Source organism: Anarrhichthys ocellatus, unplaced genomic scaffold, assembly GCF_004355925.1.
Source record: "Anarrhichthys ocellatus isolate YVR2014 unplaced genomic scaffold, GSC_Weel_1.0 scaffold30, whole genome shotgun sequence".
Lineage (NCBI taxonomy): Eukaryota > Metazoa > Chordata > Actinopteri > Perciformes > Anarhichadidae > Anarrhichthys > Anarrhichthys ocellatus.
In genome coordinates this window covers 5525275-5549021 of record NW_022280060.1, presented here as the reverse complement: position 1 = coordinate 5549021, position 23747 = coordinate 5525275, and the positions used below count along the sequence as shown (strand labels likewise).

Below are 23747 nucleotides of genomic sequence, written 5' to 3'. Positions count from 1 at the left end.
GATCGAAGGGGTCTAGTGAGAGGAGACCAATATCAGCTAACTTTAAAGAAAAATAAATAAATAAGAGAAATACAAACTCGCATTACAAGCTGCCATGAACCGTGGCGAGGCCAGGGCAGCCGGAGCATGACCACATCAACACGTACTTCAGGTGGTCTTGCTGCGAAAATGACTCCGTCAGGAATACACACACATACACACACAAACATGAATAATGAATAATGTTAAAACACTCCGCCTTCCTTCATGCACCAAAGCAAAGGTTACCCCAATCATCTTTTTTCGGCCGCCGCAGTTTTACAGCCCCAGAATGACTGCTTCTCCCTCCATTACCTCTGCACTCGTTTTGACCGGCAGATGGGTGGAGAGACGGTGGCTGGCGAGTGGGCCATCACGGGACGCTGTGTGTCGGTGCGTGTTTGTCGTCTCAGCAGATGAGATGGGGAAAGGCAGGTGAGAGACGTGGCTGGGCCTTATTTAAAGGCCTCTTTGTGGCGCCCGCTGAACCAACGTTGGCGTTCCCTAATCGCAGGCACGGCATCCCACGCTAGTCCTCGCCAACCCTGCGCCCTTTGTCCTCGTTTGTTGCCATTGCTTTAATAGCTGCCACAGCGTAAGTCGCAGACAACATAGGCCTTAAAATACATACAGATTAAATACTGCATTTTTGTGGCCTTGTGTGAGCACTAATCTCTGTTTAATCCACTGCTTTCATATCTCTGCCTGAATCGTTTGGTTGAAGCAGGTGTCCTTTCCAGTCCAACGGCAGCATGAAGCAGTGATTTAAGTGGACTGACAGTGAGAGAGACAGAGGGCGATATGAGAGGCTAATGGAGTTAATATACCGAGATGGAGAGATAAAGGAAAGAAGAGGCTGGATTGGAGGGACGGACACGAATAGCTCGCTGAGTTACAGGTACTGAATCTGAATACAGAGCTAAGTTTACAGCTTTCTCTGTAACTTTAGTTTGTTTCTTTGTCACCTGCTGCTGCAACCGGTTTGTACTGGCAGAGCTATGAATGCAATCCAACATATATTATTGTCCTCACGCATGCAGCTAATGTGTGTGTTTTGATATTATTTTTCTTTCATGTAGAGGTGACACATTCAATATTATATAGAAATAAAATAATTATATATACCATCTTCACACAGTAAAGGGCTCCACAAACACATTGGGATGGAAATTATAGTGCGGTGTGTAGACAAAAATAAGAAGTGCATTTATATTTCTCCTTTACACTGATTGGAAAGACATCTTCTGTCTGTCCATATCCCGAGGTGGAAAAAGCTTTTTTCTTCTCCCGTCTCTTTCTTTGTCATCACTTATATGCCTTGCCATTCTTTCTCTCGTGTTTGCGCTCTCTCTCTTATTTTTCTATTTGTCAGTCATGCTCTTGAGTCTTTTTGTGGACCCAGTCATGAGAGATTGTTTTCATATACTGGTCCAAAGAAAGGAATGGACAATCTTTAAAAAAACAAAACTATTCTCCTCATATTAAACAGGCGGACAAACAATATAAACGTGTAAACACTGTCACACCTCATAAATACAGCGACACTTTTAATTAGTCCCAGTCACCTATTAGCTCTCAACCACTGGAAACGGCAGTGTGGCTCTTCTTAGTGTTTGTGTGGATTCAAACGAGCCAATGTTTGTGCATGAGCTACACTCATATCTCTCTCTCTCTCTCTCTCTCTACCTCATCTGGTTTTTGTATACACACAAGCCCCAAATAGTCTCTGGCCTCTCTCTGTGAACAAACAGGACATTTCCTTTCCACATGGAGCACAGGGAGCAAAGGTCTCACAAAACGAGGGCAGAGAATTCAGCGCAGAGCTGAGGCCAGGCAGCTGACGAGAGGAGAGCACAATCTAAAACCTACCGTTCACCTGAAAATATCGCAATAACCTTTTGGTATCTGGAAAAATGATTAATCCTTTCAGACTTCAGAAACCTAAGTGACACTGACATCATGTCTAACTCACACTGAAGGCCTTTACATATCGGGGGCGTTTATTTGTGCAATTAATCAGCAAGTTCATTTATTTTTTCAAACTGTTGTTTTTGTCCTGAATACTTTCACACAGTGTGTGACTTTTACATGGCGAAAAAGCAATGTACTTTGTTTGGAATAAGGGGGATTTTTTGGGGCTTTCACACCGTGAGTAAAGGCATCAACCAATGATGTTGTGTGTAAGCGGTTGAGTCTACATTTATGAAACAATAACACAAAGGCTTTGTTACCTGAACCAAGATGGCAAACAATACTTCTTTCCACAGAAGCTGCATGGACCAGATCCATTCCTTCCTTTCACAATAAAAGTCATAGACCAATAATATTCGCAGGTGAGTTACACCTTTTGTTTCCCCCCCCTGGGTGTGTGAAGGCCTGTACTCAACCAAAAGCGGAGAGTGGAGCTCGTGTCTCTGATGTACGAGTGTTATATTTATACGTGCATGTGTCTCCAGTCTACTTTAATCTCCTCCCATCTGCTGGTGGACCTTCTCTCCCTGTTCTGAGACCTGCCGTGCCCCATCCGATCTGCCGAGCCTGACCTCACCGTGCGTGTGTGTGTGTGTTTCTCTTGTGTGTGTGTGTGTGTGGGCTGCTTGATGAGCCTGGTTCCTTATGAAGTGGTGTCATTAAAGCGGAGAGAAGGAGCAAACGGGTGATTGCAGTGATTTGGCAGAGGTTGCACAGACGCTGTCCTCCAATCAGAGCCCTCGCTTGGTCTCCTCCAGCTCCACTGCAATCACAGAGCACCAAGTCCACAGAGGACACAGACACACGCACACACACACTAGTTTATCAGCCTCATGTATGGGCTCGTCTTTGCCATTCACTGCTAACACTGTGGGTATACATTATATACCACCAGATTTGACATCAGCATGTCACGGTCAACTTCTAGTGGGGTTGTACTTTTCTTTTTCTAAATTAAAATGAACTGCACACATTTTGGGGATTATGTTCATAATTAATCACATGGATTTATGTGGCCACACTCGTTCAATTCAGAATTCAATATCTGCAGGAATCCTGCTTTTCAAACATGAACGTTAAATTGAGACAGTTGGGGATTAAGGAAACATACTGAACAGTAGAATAAATGTCTGCAGTAAAACGTGCCGCTACAGAAGCTGCTTTTCTCCCAATGCATTGCACACAGGTTGTTTTATGTTAACAGAAATGAAATGGCCAATAAAAGGAAAAAGTTCAGTAAACAAAGTCTAAATAAGGCAAGTCTAAAAAAGGTCAGCTTTCTAGCTCCTCTCCATGTCAGTGTACTGTAGACACACAGCGAGCCTCTTTGCTATTCTGGCTGGCACTATGAATAGAAGGTTCTATGAAGTGTGTGACAGCACAGTGAGATTAGTTCTTGCATCCTCAAAGCCCTAAAAGGCAGGTGCAATAATCAGTTAATGTGACTGATGCAATTATAAACCAGCATGTCTTTTGTTTTTTAATTAATTTCAACATGGTTACTTTGATGTTGCATGTTGACGTTGAGTGTTGCATCATTTTGAAAAGCACATTGCTCATTATGGCCCATATTGTTGTATCTAAAGTTGGTGTGTGTGGTGGTGGTCAAATGACGAAAGGCAACCATTTAGCATGCGTCACATCTTGTGTCAGTACCACAATGACACATTCTTTTGAAGTTGCATTCACAGATCAGGTTCTGACAACTCAAACATCAAAGCACTGCATCTGCGTGGTGCAGAACAGAAGACCTCTTATTGTCACAGCGACGTGGACAACTACTGTACATCATCTACATGTGTTTATGTCTTCAAAGGGTTCAGAGGGGAAAAAAGAGAGGGGGAGGCAAAGAGAGAAAGAGAGGGAGAATGAATTAAGTGTAGAGAATTGAGCTGTAAATTTATCTGCAGTCTGTCCGTCCCCGAAGACGTTGAGATGCCGTAATGAGAACGGCAGACCAGATGCATACGGGGGCCGTCGCTTTCCCATCTCCATTCCTCTCTGAAAGAAGACAAGTTTGTTTCTCAAGGTGATTGTTGCGGTGATAAGGGAGAGGGTGTTATTAAGGGTGACAGCGGAGGGGCTGAGAGGCAGTGGCTGACTGGATAACCTTGTCCCCATCCCCGCCTCGCTTCCTTCTGCATGAGCATCTTCACCGCTGGCCTGCCCTGCCTGCCTGCTCGTCTGAACACAATCTGCTGGCTGGAATTACCTCCCGGCCCCAGAAATACTAAACATGATTTCTGACCTTTCCTTTCTGTGTTCAACAGTAACCTTTGCTGATCCGCCCACGCTGCGAGACCACGCTGTAGCGAACGAGGGAGGGAGTGGAAGGGATGTGTGCGTTTCTCCAGAAAAAGGCGAGTGAGGATCAATGTGTGTTTAGCTGAATTTATGTATGTATGCATATTTAAAAAGGCGAGTGCCGGGGATGGGTGCAATAACCTCGGCGCTCGTAAAAATATCATGCAATCAAATACAACAGCCCTGAAATAAATGCCACCTCTGTGAAGCTTTTCGCACGCAATATTATAAGGCGTCTCTGTTATTTTGTCTATCTGCTGTAAGTAGCGGCTGCTTCCATCTGTGCATGTGCTGACTGCGTGTAGTGTATTTTCTATGAGACACTGTGTTCGCAGAAATACCGCAGCTTTCAACTCGCTAAACTCACGACATCATCACTCAGCTTCCTCTTGTTGGTCTTTGCCACGTCAGCAACTTTTTGCATTGGTATTATCATTAGAAGTTTGTTAGATAAGGCTAATTGATCTCCACCTACCGAGCGTGTTTAGCGGATTGTTGTGATCTGCTCCTTCCACTGACTCTGCATAACTCCTACAGCCTCAGCACAATCTGACCCTCAGGAGCAAAGCGCATCCCCGTAGAAATGATTTCATCACCTCTTCCTCTCACTCCGTTTGTCTGTTGTTCTCCCACCTTCCCTCCCCTTGTCTATCTTCCATAAACACACCCCCCTCCTTTCAAAACGAAACCAGTTTGTGCTGATGTGAGGGTAAATTTGCGAGCTTACAGGCACGGTGACCTGAACATCCCAGGCCAGCCCGGTGGAGTTAGCCGACTGAACTCCGGGCTAGCCGAGGCCCGTGTATCGGTATTGTTTGTGTAAGAGCACCGGAGGGGATTTGGACAAGCAGTGTGAGCTCTGAATGTGTGACCCCACAGCTGGCCTTACCATTGGATTAGCTCCCCCTGATCCCCACAACCTCCGAACACGCTCCCTTACTATTTCAAGATCTCTCCATTTATGCCCAGCCAAGCACATTGTGACCGGTAATCTTTAGTTTTCTTCTCTCCAAAGGGAGAATATGTACTGTTCAGCTTCTTGCTCTCGCCCCTCCCTCTCGCAGGTTTATCCACACTTCTCCCTGTTTATTTTTGCACTCTCTTACCCAGTTTCAGTCACTCAGTGCAAATTCCCTTTTTTTCACCTCTCTACTCTCACCATCTGTCTTTTCACCCCTGGTTCCTCTCCCTCTAACTACCCGTTCTCTCCTTCGTTCCTCATCTCTTTTCTAAAGGGGATCAGTGGAGCTTAGAGGCCTTCCTGCTTGGTTCATTACTGAGCTGCTCTGACATGGGGAGCTCGTCTCTCTAGTAAGGAAAGGAGAACGCCACTGATGTTTAATACATGGACCACTCTGTTGTCTTTCACGCCAGATAAATTCATCATCAAAAACAGCGCAGAACAGCAACAGAGCATGTAAACCTTCTCTCTCAATCTAGATTCCCAATCTTTCTATCTTTTTTTTTTTCCCCGTGTCCTCACTCTCCATTTAACTTATTGCCTCTCGCTCCTGTTCTCTCTCTCTCTCTCCCTCTCTCTCTCTCTCTTTGTTCCGTCACATCTCAGTGAACTGGAGCAAACCTTTTCATTGTCCTTCAGTCGGAGTAAACACACAAACACAAAGCAACACCGCTGCTTCGGCCCGCAACATGAAACACAGCTCATGAAAGGTAAATGTAGCTATTCCATTCAGCGCATGTGTACGTAAATATGCAACATATACTGGACGTGTCCCTGTGTGTGTGCACACATGCTCCTATTAGCATGTACATCCAACTTCCCACTGCGCGCATTTGTGTGTCTGCATGAGAGAGAGAGAGAGCCGAATGGGTATGAGCGCGTTAGCCTGTTTGCTCTCTGTGTGGGTGTGCATGTGGGCGGCAGGCCCGCCTTGATAACGCCAGAGCCTGTTTCTAATCCAGGCCTCCTCAGTGGGCTGGGGATGTAGCTGTGCCAAGCGGGCCTGCTGCATCACCAACAGATCCCCAGCTGACAGCTCACCTGCTCCTCCTCTCCCTCTGCTCTCCGGACGGTTTCTGAGCTCAAAAACTTTAACAATGGGGTTGAGCTGTGAAGTGTGTAGACCCGTGAAGGAACAACACATGCAGGACAGGAAAAAAAACTATTTCGCCTCAGAGCATGGCGGGGGGGTGGGAAAATAAAATCAAGTAAAATGACAGCTTGCAAAAAAGAGGAAACAAGAAGGGGCAAGAAAGTAACGGTGGAATGCCAGGGGGGTGCCGTTGGTAAAAGGTTTAGGAAGAAATCAAAGTGGTTAAAGCTGATTTATCCCGTGTAAGGACGCCAGGCCCTCTAAGGAGGCACTCAACGGCCCTTCAAAAGTGAAATATCAGCAGCAGTCAGTGCCAGTCATCAGTGCCATGTGTGATGGAAAATCAATCTATTTCATATCAGAGACCTGCGAGGAGAAAGCAAGCGAGACAAGCCCCTGCTCGTCCTCACTGCGCCTCTTTAAATGCCCCCCCCCCCACACCCAACAGTGTAACATCCCAGAATTGTCTGCGTCATCGGAGACATTCACGGGTGTGAATCGTGGCTCAATGTGTAACTGCTGCTGTTCTGCTAGATTAGGTAGGTGATTGGCCATTAATATTCATTTCACAGTGTGTCTTTGTTAGGCGGCAGCAGGGGCTGACAGAGTGTTTGGATGGATTTACTCTACCGTGTATTCCCCGTTAATTTCTATAGGCAAGGTGGTTTACTCACATGGTCCTGGTGAAGCCGATAGTTTTACCGGTTCATTCTATCAGATAAGGTTCAGGCTACGAACATCAGGAAACTGCTCAGTGTTGATCAAACGACAGAGAGTCATCCAATAGTTTGTGTAATTAGTATAATAACAAGAATATGGTCTACTGTTTTCCTGTCTGATGACTATAAGGTGGCAGCAGTGTTGATTTTGACAAGAATTTTTGTTTCGTTTTATTCAAGATTTTGTCAGTGGAACTTTGGTCTAATTTTAGTCAATGTTTTAGTCTCAGATAGCTTCATAACACTGTACTGGATTTTGTTATTATTTCTGTCGTATTGCTACTGGACTAAGAAAAAAATCAATGTTTAGCTGCACTTTAAATGTGTACTGAAACACCGTGCTGGCCTTGGCCTGTCTGGTCTTAATGACAGCGGAGAGCCGCTCCTGGAGGAGTGCAGGTCCAGCAGGCATAAAACCACAGCAACAGGTCTTTCCCTAAAGGACGGCCAACCTAGCGAGGTGATCTGAACAGTCCTCCTCTTAATGAGATTAAGGGACTAATTAGTATGACTGTGGCTGTGTGCACTGAGGAATATGTGCCCCCTATCGGACTAGCCGCGCGGCCCCTGAGAGAGCAGGCCAGACCGGGTCTGCCCCTGGTGTCCATCCCTCCACTGCACTGAGAGGCTAATTAATAGCTTTTGCATCCGCTCCTCCAGATCCTGTACAGCATGCTGAGTTATAGTCCTGACGTTATTGATCTGGGTTCTGGCAACAAATCAAAATTACAAAAATGTATATGTTGGCAATATATTAACAGGACCTGAGATTTCAGACAGCGCGGCGGAATTCACTTTAATCTTTTACAGCAAATAAGAAGCTACGGCTTGTAAAAGTAGGCCATGGAGGCGCATCAGCTAACAGTAGCAAGAGCAGCTAATGATAGAACTCGATATGGAGAAAAACCAAGATTATCTTTGCTCAGGATAATCACAGAGAGAATTCAAGCCAGGGAATTAGAAGCCGGATGAGAAGAATACATACGATCCCTTTCCTTCGCACATTCCCCGACTCCCCCTTTCGCCTCTATCCCCTAACACGTTAAAGTCACGCCAGTGTTTGATTGCCCCTGCGGCGCCACTTTGACCTGTTCATTTAAGATGATGTGCAACTCTCAGGTCTGTTCCAGCACTCATTTGTTCCTCGGTGGGGTCCCCACGGCTGGCTAGCGAGAGGGCCCCACACTGACCAAAGTGCCCTGGGAGCTTTAAACCCAGCCACTCACAACCAAGTAAAGAGACAGCTGAGTGTCATTGTTAATGTGGACACACAGCTCCACAATGGCAAAATCAATGGAGCTATAGGGGACATCAATCTCAACAGCACAAGACCCTTTTGCTTGTCTCACCACTCCTCTAAAGCTCTGAATGAATGGTCGAGAGAAGGAGGGAAGATGAGGGGGGGGGAGAAAGGGAGAAGGAAAGAAAGAAAGAGAACATGGAGGACTGACAGTGATCTTTATTGGCCTTTCCTTCATCCATCTCAAGGGGTTATGCTGTCCTTTGAAGATTGTGTGCATTTAACAGGCAGCCAAGTGGCCAGCCATCCTAATTCACCCAAAAAGAGGCAGAGGTTTTGAGGTAAAGCCTCAGAAGTGCAGCACGGCAGCTGTGTGCAGTTGGCATCGCGCTTGCATTTTCCACTTTCAAATCTCTCTCTGCTTCCCGAAAAGGATGAGAAACACCAAAAAAACAGCTCTCCTCCTTTCAACAACAAAAAAAAGGCACTTGCTTCGTTACGGGGTGACACATGAGATGCACACCCAAGAAAACACAAAAAAACAGCGGGGTTCATTGTCTCCGACACCGACTTAAAGGAAGCCTCCTCATTCCATTAACATATATGCAGATAGGCAGTGAGTAAATGAAAGCCTCCCAAAAAATGGGAGAGATCAAAGACGACAGAATTAAGGCCAAGTAATGAGGATCTTGGCAAGAACCCTGCAAATGCATTGATTGTTTGGCAAGCTGTATGTACTCCTGCTCCATTTTACCCTCCCTCTATACCATTTACTCTTGTGTTTCAAACGCACGCAGGCCGAGCAGTGTGGGCTTTAACGGGGCCTCTGCGTGGCTACGGCTCCAGTAGTGAGCCTAATCACAATCTAATTTACAGTGCAATGATAATGTACTTGGCATAAGGAACAAGAGAAGAGAGATGGGCAGCCCATCACAGCCCTACATACTTTCAATAACACAGACTCTTAAATCAATTACATCCAGCACAAGAGCAGAGGCAGAGTGAGGCTGTGTGAGATGAATCCACAAACCCAAAGGATTTAAAACCAGAAATAAAAACAAAAGAAAGATACAATACAGTATGTAGGAAGTGAGATTATAATTGTACTAAAATGTGTTACACATTGCCACAATCTGAGAAACCAAGATGTCATCAAATCTCTGTGTTTGATGTCACGCAATGTGTTTGATATACATTCAGACAGTTTGCTTTAAGCTATTTGGTACTTTGTTTGAAATGATCACATTGCTACTATTATGTATGCAAGTGCAGCAACATGAGAACAAAAGGAATTGGAATAACATTCATTTTAATAGAGTGGTGGCTGAAGAAATATCGCATTGAGAGCAGATGAGATCAGAGGGAAAGAATGGAGAGAATTAGCCCAGATGAGGCAGATGAAAAGGGGACATGAATAAATGACGGAGAAAAGAAGACAACTACCTCCACGGCTCTCGCTGTCAGCCGGTTTCACCTGGATGGGGCGAGTCATCTGTAGGGGAGAGAGAAGAAAGAGCAACAGAGAGGTTAGCGCTGGCGACTCGGGCTGTCGTTGCTACAACAAGAGGCCACAAACCAGAGGTGTCAAGGCCCTCTCACCCATACTAATAGCTGTGCTGCGAGACTGATCAAAGTGCCTTGGCTGAGAGGAAACCAAAGCACCAGCATGCAGCTAACTTGACTTGACACTGTAGTGTTTCTGCTGCCTGTTATTCAGTGTAAACAAAACAACTCTCGTTCACACATGAAACAGGAAATGTGCGCGCGTGTGTGTGTGTGTGTGTGTGTCTGTCTATCTATACATCCATTCCGAGGCAGTCCCACTAAAAGTGGATCCAGCCAGAGGAGGAGGGGGATCAATGTGGGCCTATTGATCCAGGCCCTTGGGCTGTGGAGAGTGTCTGGCTGGTGAGGATTCTCTGGTTAGGAGGCTCACTCTAATCCACTGGACCCTGATAAGAATGGCATTGCCTGGATTAGAGGCCTCTGTCATCACAGTCTTTGTGTCACGCTCTCCTCCTTCCCCAATTTTACCTCCTTCCTTTTTCATTATTGTTGTTCGAGCTGAACAATTTCACTACGACAGTAAAAGTTTAAAAGATCTAGCTGTGATTTGCAATATGTTTGTTTCAGTTCTTTTTTTTTAAAAGTTGAACACATGCCTCCTCGTCACACATTAGTACACATACGGTTTGTACAGCCAACCCACACACGCGTATAATATGTATATATGTACTGTGGCAGAGCGTAAAGCTTGCAGTATAATTTATGTGCATTGATCTGAAGCCAGTGCCCCTCTTTTCACAATTCAGTCCAAAACAAATGGATTGAACAATAAAAACACACTCATTTTAATAAAATCGGGGCCAAAAGATTACTGGAACATAAAAGCAACCTCTTACCACACTCAGCCATTTACAGTAAACCATTTGTAGCTGCTATTTAAGCATAATTTTATTGCTGGAAACTATTTCCCGTTACCGGGCATCCCAGTCACACCACTGAAAACCATCCAGCGCTGATATTTTTATACGTACACGTGTATATATTTCGTTCCATCACCCTGCCATGCATCTCTTTTTCTGTTCGATACCAGCGCGCGGCTGAAAAAGGTCAGATTTAAAGACAGGGCAGTCCAATAAAAGCATGACATGTTCAAGGAGAAACACCATAATGGGATTTTAAAATGTCTTAATAACATGCTGATATATGGGGGAGAGGCCCGGGCCTGATTCATTAAGTGCTAAACGTATCCATTTTCACCTTGAGCAACTGAGTAACCTTCCCTCGCTGAAATGATTCCATAAATTTGCCCATCTTAAATGATATCTAGCACCGGCTAAGTCTTTGTGGGAACAACAGGGAGGATGCTCTACGCTTGTGAAGGTTGAGGTTTGAGCTCCTTGTTTCCCCCCCCCCACAGTATGCTAATGCCAAGCCACAGGGCGCACTGCTCCACAGCATGTACGGATAGATTACAGAATCAACCACGACTCCATCGCACACGTGTTCAAAGCAACCTCCGAGACAGAAACACCTCCGAGTGGAAGGGGGGGGACATCCGCGAGACAAATTCGCGGATGGCTTTTGCAACGCGGGGGAATCTTTGAATTTGCCTTTGACGTGTCAAACGGACAAAAGATGCTTCCATCCTGCCAGTCGCTTTTTGTTCAAATGCACGTTGGAGGAGGCCAAATCCGTGGCTGTGGCTCCTCGACGATGCTATGATCTCAGCCGTCTCCATGGGGCGCCTGTGTGTGGGAGGCAGCTCTCTGTACAGCTAGTTACTGTTTGGCCTCCAACATGCCAGCCTAATGGTCTATTCATTTGCCCGAGAGCGATGCATTATGGTCCTGAACAGTCACTCCCAATGTCTCTCGGTTTGCTTCATTCCCCTTTCAACACATGGAGAAAATGCCAGCAGAAATGAAGAGCACGTGTGCAAAGCGCACTTGTACTATATGCATGCTCACACATTGCACCGATTGGTAGCTTTAAATAAAGTGCAGCAAGGAGGCCATTCATTAGCTCCACATACGGTGGGGCACGTTTTCACTCTGACGTCTGTGGGCTGGAGGCTCGTAGCTTCTCGACACACACCCACAGTGATGTCGTCACTGCTGCTCCCTTTACAAATAACAACACATTGTAATTGTAAATGCTCCATCCTCCATTTATTGAGTTAAGGGAGTGGTTAGGTGAGGGAGGAGGAGTAACAAAAGAGAAGCAGAAGAAGAGAAGGGGAGAGAATTTGGGAAAAGACAACAAGAGATGGAAAGAGAGGAGAGAGGAGAGAGAGAGAGAGATGCCTGCAACTCTTAGATAAGATTGCTTTGCTGTTGAGTGGCGTTTCTACTTCTCCTCCTGCCTTTCACACACACACACACACACACACACTGAAAAAGCACACCTGCACTACACAAACAACCACTTGTTTCCCTACAGACAACCCCTGCTAAAAATATAAATAAATACTGTATATAATAAAATATAAATGCTAGGGACGTTCTCAAACCAGATGTGAAATTCAGCGAAGGACAAATAATTTGTCTCAAACAAATATTTGTTCTTTCTGAAGGTATTCTTGAGGTTATTACCGATGAACCAGATTGGGGGAAGGTTGGTAGGGTTATGGATTTCAACTCAGATGTGGATGTTTAATTATGGATGGTTGGAGATTTAAATTTTCAATGTGGTGTCAAACTTAAACGTAACTGTAATGCTGATAGAAGAACATATTAAATAGGCACTTCATATCAAATAGGATGCCGACCCTTGCTGTAGTCCACCGAAAAAAAGATTCTTAGAAGACAGTGTTTTGCATGTTTCAGCCATATTGTAAACAACACTGTAAATAAAAGTCCACACGCTAATATCTTGTTGAAAGTGTTTTTCGTGTCTTCCATTTATCTATTCATTTCAGCAATAAAAAAAACAATCGTGGAAAAAAAACGATCAGTAGAGGGAAACAAAGACTCATTTGACAAGTGTGTGCTGACTTGTGTTTGGAGAGAGGCTTTGAAATAATGTATTTATGTTGAAGAAACAAACATCGGCGTTGGGGAGGGCACATTTCTGAGGACATATGGGACATATTTCACAAATACAGCACTGTGCATTGGTTCTTTTGTATCTCGAAGGCCAAGTTAAAGTGAATGTGAGCTGAATGTATTTTTTCTCATCTGAATGAACAAGCTCCTGTGATGACTCAGTGGCTTCACACCCTTCAAATGAGTTCCTACTCTTTATCTTCCTCCTCTCGTAGAAAATGCACTTTTTGTTTTTCTTGTTCAAGTGCTGGTCCTTCTGTCTTTCCCAATGCACACAAACTGTGCTGCTCTAAGGGCTTTGACAAATCTATAGTTCCATATGGTTTTATTAAGCAGTCTCATTTGCCAAGTTAAGCCTCCAGTCAGTTGAATTAAAGCTCTTAGCACTAGTATGCTGTTTGATATGGCGGGTGAGATAGACACCCCCAGGCCTAAAGTACATAATCTAGTGTGCATTGGGCAGGAATAGACACACATTGCCTGTTGGGTTGTCTGTTTCTTGTTAGCCATTTCTATACTTTGACTAATGAACACGCCTACATGCGACTAGTCTTAGATCAACTTAGGATCACTACACAGATCTATGTTTTATCATTAAACCGGTAAAGTTTGTCCTGGCTGGGAACAGTTATTAGCCACAAAAAAAGAACCAAAAGCCTTGGGCTGCGGCCACAAAAGACATTCCACTGTCTGATTTCAAATTACACAGAGCAAGTCAAGGAACTGTAGTCGGGACTTGGCCTGTTAGCAGTGTGGAGGATTTAGAGTGTACTGTTGGCACTATCTGCGACAGTAATGAGTTCATGACTAGTAGAGTTGAGCGGGATAGAGCAGTATAGGGTTCCAGACTCCACACTGCTGAAACCCCAGAGAGGGCCAGTAGCAAGGCAATAATACTGCTTTGGAGAGGGTTTCAAAGACCTGGTGAAATTCCAAGGCCCAAAACTTTGCTAGTCTTTAACTTATACTATCCAAAAAGACAGGAGAATGCAGTAAACAGGAATAAAATTGCAATAAATCTTGTCCTGTTTTTTGGCAGAAGTGTTTTTTTTTTACAGCAGCTACGCGACGGCACTTACTTACAGTGCAGCGCTTGCAATAAAATAACTCTAACAGCCATACAATATGTGTGATGTCTCCTGGCTTCCACTCAGGTTTAATATAGAGTAATGTTTGTCCTGGGATCATTAATACGTATTAGTGGGCCATCAAAGCTCATGTTGCTGCACTGCTCAGTAACAGGAGCATAAACAGCCCCCTTCTGACTGCGCCGTCTCTGCTGATATAATTAATATTTCCAATTATTGATCTGAGGGAGTGCTGAGTGGTGGCTGTCCGGGGGCCCCGGCTTCAACTAATAAATCTGTACTGTGTACAGTGCAGGGGGGGAGAGAGAGCGAGAGAGAGAGAGAGAGAGAGAGAGAGAGAGAGAGAGAGAGAGCCGTGGTGTATAATGATTTATAGTTATGAAGTGCTTCATTGCAATCACAATAATTGTTCATTAACAATAAAATAAAATGTAAAAATCCCAAATTACAAATGCACATCAAATGTAAAAGGCTTAGTCGAGCTGGGTAATGAACTATTTCCTAATATCGTAAATTAACTGGATATGAAAAGACATTTTACATGAAGATGTGATGGCATTATAGTGTAGTTTTGCAGTGATGATGCTATTTTTTCAACAAAACAATGCCATTAAAACACTGAGACGAGAGTCTTTGTGATAAACGAGTACTCTGGGTTTACTTCTGGCTCTTTATTCTTTACCAGTGTTGGGTTACAAAGCTTTACAAAGTAACGTGTTGGAGTGGTCCGATGTAATGCGTAACGCAACGAGTTGCTTTGTAATTCAAAGTAATCAGTTATTTAGTTATGTTGTCATACGAGGAATCCTTTGCAAGAATTCACAGTGAAATGCAAATTGTGCCCTGGGGGGATAAGAGTCTGTCAGCTGCGAAGAACTCTACTTAAAATTTGAAGAAGCACCTGCACACGCACAGCTCCACAACACCGGTGGGTGGCGAGGCCCGGCGAGGAGGAGATCTATGCCAGAGACTTCCGGCTGTCACTCCCGAGGCAAATGAACGTTCTGGTAGCTGGTGACGTGGTGGGAGAGATGCTACCGATACCAACTGTACAGTCTCCATCTTTCCGTAAGATCATTCATATATTTCTGATGATGCATAACATGAAGGGAACATTTGCTAGCTAAAGATAAAGTCAATACATTCAGAATGTAGGCGTAGAGTGGGGGAACCTCTGGACAATATAACCATCATGCATGAGGAATCACACAGGGTTCTCATCTTCGGTAACGCAAAAGTACTACGACAAGTTACTTTTCTCAGTAGATAATGCTGTAAAGTAACAAAAATGCACATCACAGATTACTAATCTCTGGTGATCATGTATCCCAACCTCCCCCCCCCCCAAAAAATGGTTCTACAATATCTATAAAACAGAAAAGAAGCAAAATATCTGGCCTTTTAACAATTAATCAATTATCAAAAAACGTTTTTGTCACGATATTTTGAATCCACCATTACCTTAGATGAGTTGAAAGAAATACATTTAATCCAAAACAAAATGTCCTGTTGCATGTTTTGTGTGTATATGTGATCAAATAGCATCTCCTACACATCTGGATCACAGATCTGGTATACACGACACGTTTCTGTGTCCATGTTAATATGAAGACGTGTACATGTCTGACTGCAGCGTGACCATTGATGTACTCATGCTGTAGCAGCCCTGCCATGTGAGAATATACTGAATCGATGTGAGCGTGTGCTTAAATGCGTATGGGGAAATGTTTGTGCAAGGGAGTTATAATTTAGCCATATGTGAAAATGTGCTGGCGGCAGCGGTGTGTTGGTCCAGATAAGACGCATCAGTCAGTGCAGAGGAGATGGCAGCTACTATAAGCTTTGGGATTCCTATCAGAACCGACAGGATTTACAGCTCGAGGTGCTGACATGGACTGACGGACACCTGCAGACCTCAGCTAGTCCGTATTACGTTTGTGGTTCTACTCCATAATGCTATGTCCATTTTGAATAGAAAATGCAGCCTGTAAAAGGGAGTTTTTGTCTTTCAAAAGACAAAAATGCACACTCTGGTTTAAAAGTGCAATTTGCTTTTGTTGTTATTTTGCACGAGCAAGTGTTACTTTCTTTTTTTTTTTTCAACGGCTGAATGGCTCCTTTTGGAACCAAACCGTTGATATCCATCTGTTACATTGAATGCTTCTTGTAATACACAAATGAGGCCACTGCTATCTCGCAAACATGTGCAATCTGTAGTACCATTACTACTAGTGCCACTGCTACATCTCTGATTAAGACCATTAGACCTTCTGTTGTCTGATGTCATCCAAGTTCCTGTTTATCCCTTTCCCCAAAACACTAACTGCCTCCCAGGAACAGCCTGAAGTTCATCTAGCGAACGCTTTCCAAAAGGCTTTTTTCCAACCCCCTCTATTATCATTGCTTTACTAGCTGAAGTGGCTGGCCAGCTGTCTGACTGCTACAGCCCTCATTACACAGACAGCAGAACTCAGCTCTCATCAAGATTTCATGAAGGTGAATGTCACACATCAAAACCAGCTCATTTGTGGCGCCCCATGACTCAGCAGAGCGAGCAGCATTGGCACGGGCTGATGTGGGGTCCCATCAAACTCTTTATTACTTCTGTAGAGAGTCTGATTAACTCAAAATGCCACATAAAAACCTCACCCTCCACCTCTTTTGCTTATCACTGTCCCGACCCTTCACTCACACACACACACTGTCACTCGCTCACGCCATGCTTGTCCCGTCTGCTTGATTATGTCTTCCTGTCTGGTGGAGTATAAGCCCTCCACCACTACTTGTATGAGAGACTCTGAGTCCTACAAGACTTGTGCAGTGGACTAGGGTATGTGGGTGACAGAAACAGTGTGCAATCATGAGGGGGAGTAGATAGGGGGATTGAGCTAATGCCTAAATCCTGTCCTACTGAGCCTGAAGCAGGGCGTCCAAGAGATAAAGAGAAACAGAGGGAGAGAGGGGCAAGAGACTCAGAGAGAGATGGAGGAGGGAGGGAGGGGGGGATCATGGAGAAGTGACAGAAACAGGGAAACTAATGAAAAGATGCTTGAGAGATGAAGGAGATTGAAATGCGTGGGTGGGGATTTATTAATAAGAGAAAAGAAAAACAAACCAAAAAATTCTCTCCCTCTCCTGCGCCCCTCCTTCTCCTCCACCCCTCCTTCTCCTCCACTTCCTGACTTATGAGCCACACTTTGGTTATCAGGGGAAGGGCATCACTCCCAGACATCTTTGGCACAGCTGCTTTTCAAGCCCAGAGAGCTATTGACATGGCGTGTTACTGTAATGCGTGAAGCAGTGGGAGACTCATTGTAAATCTGTGTCAACAAATGCTGGAGCAGCAGCAAGCTCAATCTCTCTCTCTCTCCGTCTCTCTCTCTCTCTCTCTCTGTCTGTCTGTCTACCTCTCTCTTGCATTTACCGACCTATCTAATGAATCTTATCTGCACAGCACACTGGAGGCTTAAGCTTTTGGTGGGCTCACATCTCTCCCACACACACACACACTTTCTCTCTCTCTCTGTCTTTTTCTGCTTGCTGTTTGATGTGGTTTACGCTCTTCAGTTCATTTTGAGGAACTGTCCTTAGAAAGATAAGATCATGACGGCAGGCCCAACCCAGTGGCTTCAGAAGGGCAACATCATGCCAATCCCAGCGTGCGCCACAGTGAGGGTCCGGAGTGAGCAGGAAGTAGCGAAATGGCAGCAGGATATGTTCCGTGACGGAATTACAGATCCAGACTTGTGTGAGGCTTTAATGCTTAAAGGTGCCCTTATGCACCGACGCCGTGTTCCCTATCTGGCTACTGCCGTGATATTTGCTTTGAAGATTATGTCCTGCCTACTACCGACTACTGTAACGATGTACGACATCATGTACTGCATGCCAGCACACCATTGCTTGTGCACTTGCAATATAAGATTCTCCATCCTCGCGGTATCGGTAAACAGAAAGTCATGAAATATGAAGATAATAATTCTGTAGTTATAGAACCTGTTTATACACGATCCACGCAATAACAGCGTCTGTTGTTAAATGTTTTGATACACACATATGAACATAATATGTATTTATTCTGCTATCTCATTCGATCTGTGGAACGTTTAGGGTCTGGAGTGATTACCGGCCGTTTGTGTACTAGACGAAACGTGCTCTGGACAAGTGTGGGATTTTCCTTGTGTACCATCATACTGCATTACTTTGTGCTTTATTCAGGTGATGAGACAAACTGCTCGTGTTTCCTCTCAAAGCCACATCTGTTTTACACCAAGAACTCACATTTGGCTTCGTTTCGTCCTGCATCGTGTCTACCGAAGCCAAATCGACACAGATTTTGTACCCGCAGCTGCAGTTTCTCCAACATTTGAGTTGCTTTCTTTCGACTCACCCGGGTTCAACTGGGCGGCCATGGTTAGAAAATAGTTTAGACTGGTGGAGAAATGCCGACTTGACTTCCCACAGAAATGATGCAAGCACAGCGATTAGTTCTTTGTGCTTAAGATTAGATATGATTCATTGTTGTACTTTCAGGTGCATTAAAGGTTACGCTACAATTTACTCACAGATTCAATTTACTAAACATACCAACATGACTACGTTAAGTCGTGAGAGATCCCGTTATGTCAGTTTCTGTACATTTTCCCCTTCCACCCAACCACACTCATACAGGCTTAGACATGGAGACACACAAACACACACACACACACACACACACCCTTAGCTGCGTGTTTCCTTTACCCTCTGTGTTGAGCCCAGAATGCTCCTGCTGCTGTCACAGCAACTCCAGGATTGTGACAGATTACGGCCTGCTGCCCTGACCAATGGGAGCCAAGATGTGTTGGCTGCCCACTGACTCATAATTCTTGGCATACCTATGCCGAGTTGACGTTTCTTTAATGGTCCCTAGACCTCCAGCAGGCATCCTTGTCCTGAGCATTATGATTGCCTATTAGCAATTCACCAACACTTGCACTTTTGTAGCCCTCCACTCGCTATGCCATCCCTCCGAGGAGGAGAGAGGACACGGAGAAGAAAAAGCCAGAGGAGGCTAGAGATAGATGGAAGGAGAGGAGAGATGGCGGCGCAGCCAAGCATGTTGGCTTTGAATTGGAGAGAAGGGTGAGGGGTGCCAGAACGAGAGAGATGGACAAAAATGGAGACAGGAAGAGACAAAAAAACCTGTGTCAGAAATGTAGATAAGAGCAATACATCCCTCAACGACATGCATTGTTTAAAAAAATTATACTTTGTTGTCTCCCTTAACTCTCCTCTCTTTCACCCTGTAATTATGAAATTTCTCTGCCCTAAATCCTTCCGTCTACTGTGACTGGAGGACTGCAGCCACATCTGCCACAGATCAGTATGACAGACTGCTTATTAATGATAGGATGATGGACCATTTGTTATCCTATAGGACCGTCATCCAATTGGTGAAATCTGGACTCGGCGGCCGTTGCCTTGGTACATGTTTGCGTGTGTATGTGTCTGTGTCCATCAAAGTGGGCATTGCAAGAAGGAGCCAGAGCTCACAGGATCGACACAGGGCCAGCCTGCTCCGTCCATCTGCTGCGAGCTTCATTCCCAGCATATCAATACCCCACGTCTGTCATACACACACACACACACACACACACACACACACACAGCATTCTGTCACCTGCGACTTCTGCTGGTTCCATCACTCTCCCACCGCTCCAACCCTTGGCTGTAAAGCCTGCTTATGTTTCATCCCGACACTTAGAGAAAATCCCTGCTTGTCTATAAGCGCATTCAGCACCAAACAAAAGGGGCGGGCCTGTCTTCCCCCCCGTCTCTCGTCTCCCCCTCCACTGAAGTCGGTCCGACTCTGGCGCGCGGTAAACAAATAAACACAAGAAGCCGCTCTCGCCGCCTCTAATTCAACCTTGAACTGCACAGAACCGGAAGGCCAGACGAGCGGCACACCGGGCCGACCTCTCGCCGTTTCTCCCAATCTGCAGCAAACACACTCTGACGAAGTGAGAACACGAAGCACCGGAGCGGAAAACACATTGGAGGTGTCTACCGCCAACTCCGGCTCCTCACTGCCTCCCAAGGCCTTCGGGTGGCTTATTTCATCGGTGGGGGTTTGGAGTGGGTGCACGGATGTGGTTTGGGGTGGCGTTTCTGTACGCAAGTTTGTGTGTGGTCATGATGAAATTTGTTCGAAATTTTGAGTGAGGACGGAATAAAAGAAGTTGTGTCACGTACTGTAGGTGGTTTACAGAAAGTCTAAAATGTGTGTGGAGACCGAGATGCTCCAGGATGCATTTACACTGCAGAGTGATCTATGGAAGAATAGATATTCACCTGTCAGGACTTGTTGTGACAGATAGGCCCCATCATCAAACTATGATGGTCTAACTTGAGGTCCAACAGAAATGCTACCCACTCGTCCACCCTGTCATCCCCACCGCTGTTCTCAGACCACATCCTCCTCCATGTTTACAGCAGCATCCTTGACAGCCCATCACCTCAACTGCCCCTCGCACCCCCCACTATCCGGGGACATTTGTATGCATGCATGTATTCATGAGCGGGTATTACATTTAAAAGGTACTTTTTTTTTTTTTTTTTTTTTTACAGTCAACAGTCACTGATATACAGGCCGAGAAGAGAGAGACGGGGGGGGGTAAGGGAGACTCTGTATGAACTCCAGCTGAATCACACTCAGAAGCCTCCTACACTTCCTCCCCTCCTTGTCTTAGCTGTTATTATTTATTCATTTTAATGATGTTCATCTGAGCACATTCGGCTAACAATTAGAACTTAAAGGTTTAACACTGTGCCTTAAATCCTGCTGAAATTACATTTGGGATTTGAGATGCATTCTCTCTTTCTTCTCCCCCCTCCTCGCCCCAGCAGGTGCGAGGTAGATGTTATATCTGTTGTTTCATGGGGTTAGAGTTGTTTTCCTCATTTCTTTGGCTCTGAGGGCAGTTCAGGGAGCTCTAATGGCTTGTTCACACTCTGCTTTGCATTATTTCCTAACTGCAAATACCTAGGGGCCATGTCACAGAGAGAGCCATCCTAAAGCACTTACCAGTGTAACCTACATACACTCAAGCATGGACAGAAACACGCATACAGAGAGACACTAAAGCATGAACTTAAAGCAGGCTCACACTCCAACACTCCGCGGACATGGGGAGCTCTTAGCTTGATGGGGGGGGGTCACACAGGTGGGCGCTTTTATTTGCTCTCAGACTGTGCCACCCACGGAGCTCAGCCGATACGCTGCGCAGTAGTGATTCCAAAGTAAAGAGGACGTTGGAGACGAGGGAAATAAGAGAGACGAGTGCAGAGAAAATGAAAAGGCCTAAAGAAACAGATTTTTCCCCTCATAGTTCATCTTCATCTGGGTGTCCTGTCCCAAACCCCAATTCATGAAATAAGTCCTGCTGAAAATCAATGGCAGTCCGAGCCGTGTAAAGGTCAGCCATTCAGCAGCGCCGGCCTTGGTGGACCAGTCAAGCCCAGGCTTGTACTGTGAAGCTCAGCTAAGTAGAATTAATGGGGGAGATCGATTATTCTGCACACAACTTAAATTGAACTAAGCAGAGAATCATTTTAAGGCAGGAACTGTAGCATGACATGGAATGAGATGCATTTGCCACACAGCCAACCCCAGAAGTCATTTAACAAGCACAAAGTAAAGGGTGGGCATAAAAAATACAAAAGAGAGATTTTAAATAACGCTCTCTTCATCTGCGCTCCATCTCTCCCCTGCTGCCCCCTTCTTTTCTGCGACAGTAAACTCCTTATAAAACCCTGAACCCACCCGGGACCCAACTCAGATTTGATACATCCTTCACTCCCTTTCCACCTTACCTCTTTTTTAATTTTTATTTCGTGTCACCTCATTCCTCTTGTATTTTTCTCTTGTTTAAAACAAAATCAATATGGAACCGGAGGAGACAAATCAACGTATGGTGGCACTGCGGGGAAGCGGGGTGGGGTGGGCGGGGGTCACATGTTCTTCACTGGCTCGCTCGCTCCATGGCGCGGGGGAGGGGCGGTATAAGTGAAGGAAGAAAGGGCGGATGGGTGGAAGTAAAGATGTACGGTTTGACTTATGGAAGGATGAAATGATAGGAGACCAAAGGGCTGGAGAGGGATGAAAGGGAGCCGGTGAGGGATGAAACAACACTCCAATGGGAGGGCATATGGAAGGAGAAAACGAATGGAGAGAGGGATGAGAGAAAGAGAAATGAGAGGAGTGGGCTGCACTGGGGCTGGGGGAGGTTGTCGGGGGGGTGCGTATCATGGAAAAATTATGCTCCAGTGACTGGAGTGCAGAACGGGAGCCCTCATCTATAATGTATATCATGGATCCGTGAGAGATTTTCATACATATAAAATGGAGCAGCACCAGGAAGTGTCTCGCTGCCACAGCACAGCCCAGAATCGCCCGTGGGGGCAATTTCAATATTCTGTTCCGTTTGTACTTTCGTACCGTTATTTCACATACACCCCTGTGTTCCTTTGCATTGCTTCATACTGTGTAAGTCAAAAAGGATTAAAAGACTCCATGACTGTATGTAAACATATTTTATTCAAGATTATTCAAATACCTCCACGACGAGAGAAGGCCTCGCGCTACGCTCAGAGAGATTGCTCTGTACCAACAACCTAAAAATAAAAGCCAACTCAAATTAGAAAAGATAAACACTCACAAGTTTATGAAACACAACAGACAATAGATGATATATAGTTAGTAGTGTAACGGATCGCAGTTTACCCTAACCGTCTCAGTGTGAAATAAAGTTTTACTGACATCGTTATTTGCCAATGTTCAGTAAAATATGTGATCAGGACTTCGGCATTCATGCTTTCTGTTCGCCGATCTCTGATAATGTTACATTGTTATCAACCAATCCGTGTTTAAAATGACCGAAGCAGAGCTGGTAAAGTGGCTCATAAACAACGGACGAAGGTTCCGTTCTGTTACATCATGATGCCTTCAGGCTGTTCGGTGAAAATGAGTATTGGGCGAAGGAAAATTATAACGTTATCAAGAGTTGAGTGGTTTAAATGATGTTTGGGACGGTGGCAAAACAGCCGGGAGCCTTGTAGACCAGCTGCTATAACCAAACAACAAAGGGATCTGTATCTGCCAATATGGATCAATGATCTGCAATTAGCATCAGCGGCAAAAAAAACATGATCAGGTATGGGGATCTTCTTTATATGCATGCCTCTGCTAACTGTCTTCGTATGGTGGACACAGCTTACCATGCTTCACTGCGGTTCATTACCAATTGTAAAGCTCTGACTCACCACTGTGAGTTATACTCTCGGGTAGGATGGCCTGCTTTGGCCACCCGTAGGCTCTGTCATTGGTACACCTTTATTTATAAGGCAATCCTTGGTCTGCTACCAAGCTACCTGTGTGTCTTGATCATGCGGAAAAGTGTCGGACAATACTCCTTGCGTTCTCAGGACTTCTTTATGCTCACTGTCCCAAATGCCAGAACGGAAAAGGGAAAAAGGGCTTTTGTGTACTCAGCACCCTCATCCTGGAATATGTTGCAGAATGACTTAAAACTGAAAGAACTGATACCACTCACTGCTTTTAAATCTAAAATGAAAGAAATAGAGGCAGGTTCCCAAAAATGTCAATGTTTTTTTAAATTAACTGGGTTAAGTCACTGTCTCTTAACTTTTAATTTCTTTTAACTTGTCTTGTTCTGTGTTTTCTGTCTGTAACTGTGTTTCTTGTGTTGCTGCCTGTCTTGGCCAGGTCTCCCTTGAAAAAGAGATTTTTAATCTCAATGGGACTC

The 23747-nt window shown here is 45.0% G+C and overlaps 1 protein-coding gene across 9 annotated transcripts in view; it reads right to left on the bottom strand.

The window, feature by feature from the left end:
* celf5a (cugbp, Elav-like family member 5a) overlaps nt 1-23747 on the bottom strand; it is a 184835-nt gene that overhangs the window by 70567 nt on the left and 90521 nt on the right. For all 9 annotated transcript variants that reach the window (XM_031863880.1, XM_031863881.1, XM_031863879.1 and 6 more), the window contains exon 3: nt 9750-9798. In XM_031863880.1, coding sequence (XP_031719740.1) covers nt 9750-9798 — 49 coding nt within the window. The remainder of the gene's footprint in view (nt 1-9749; nt 9799-23747) is intronic.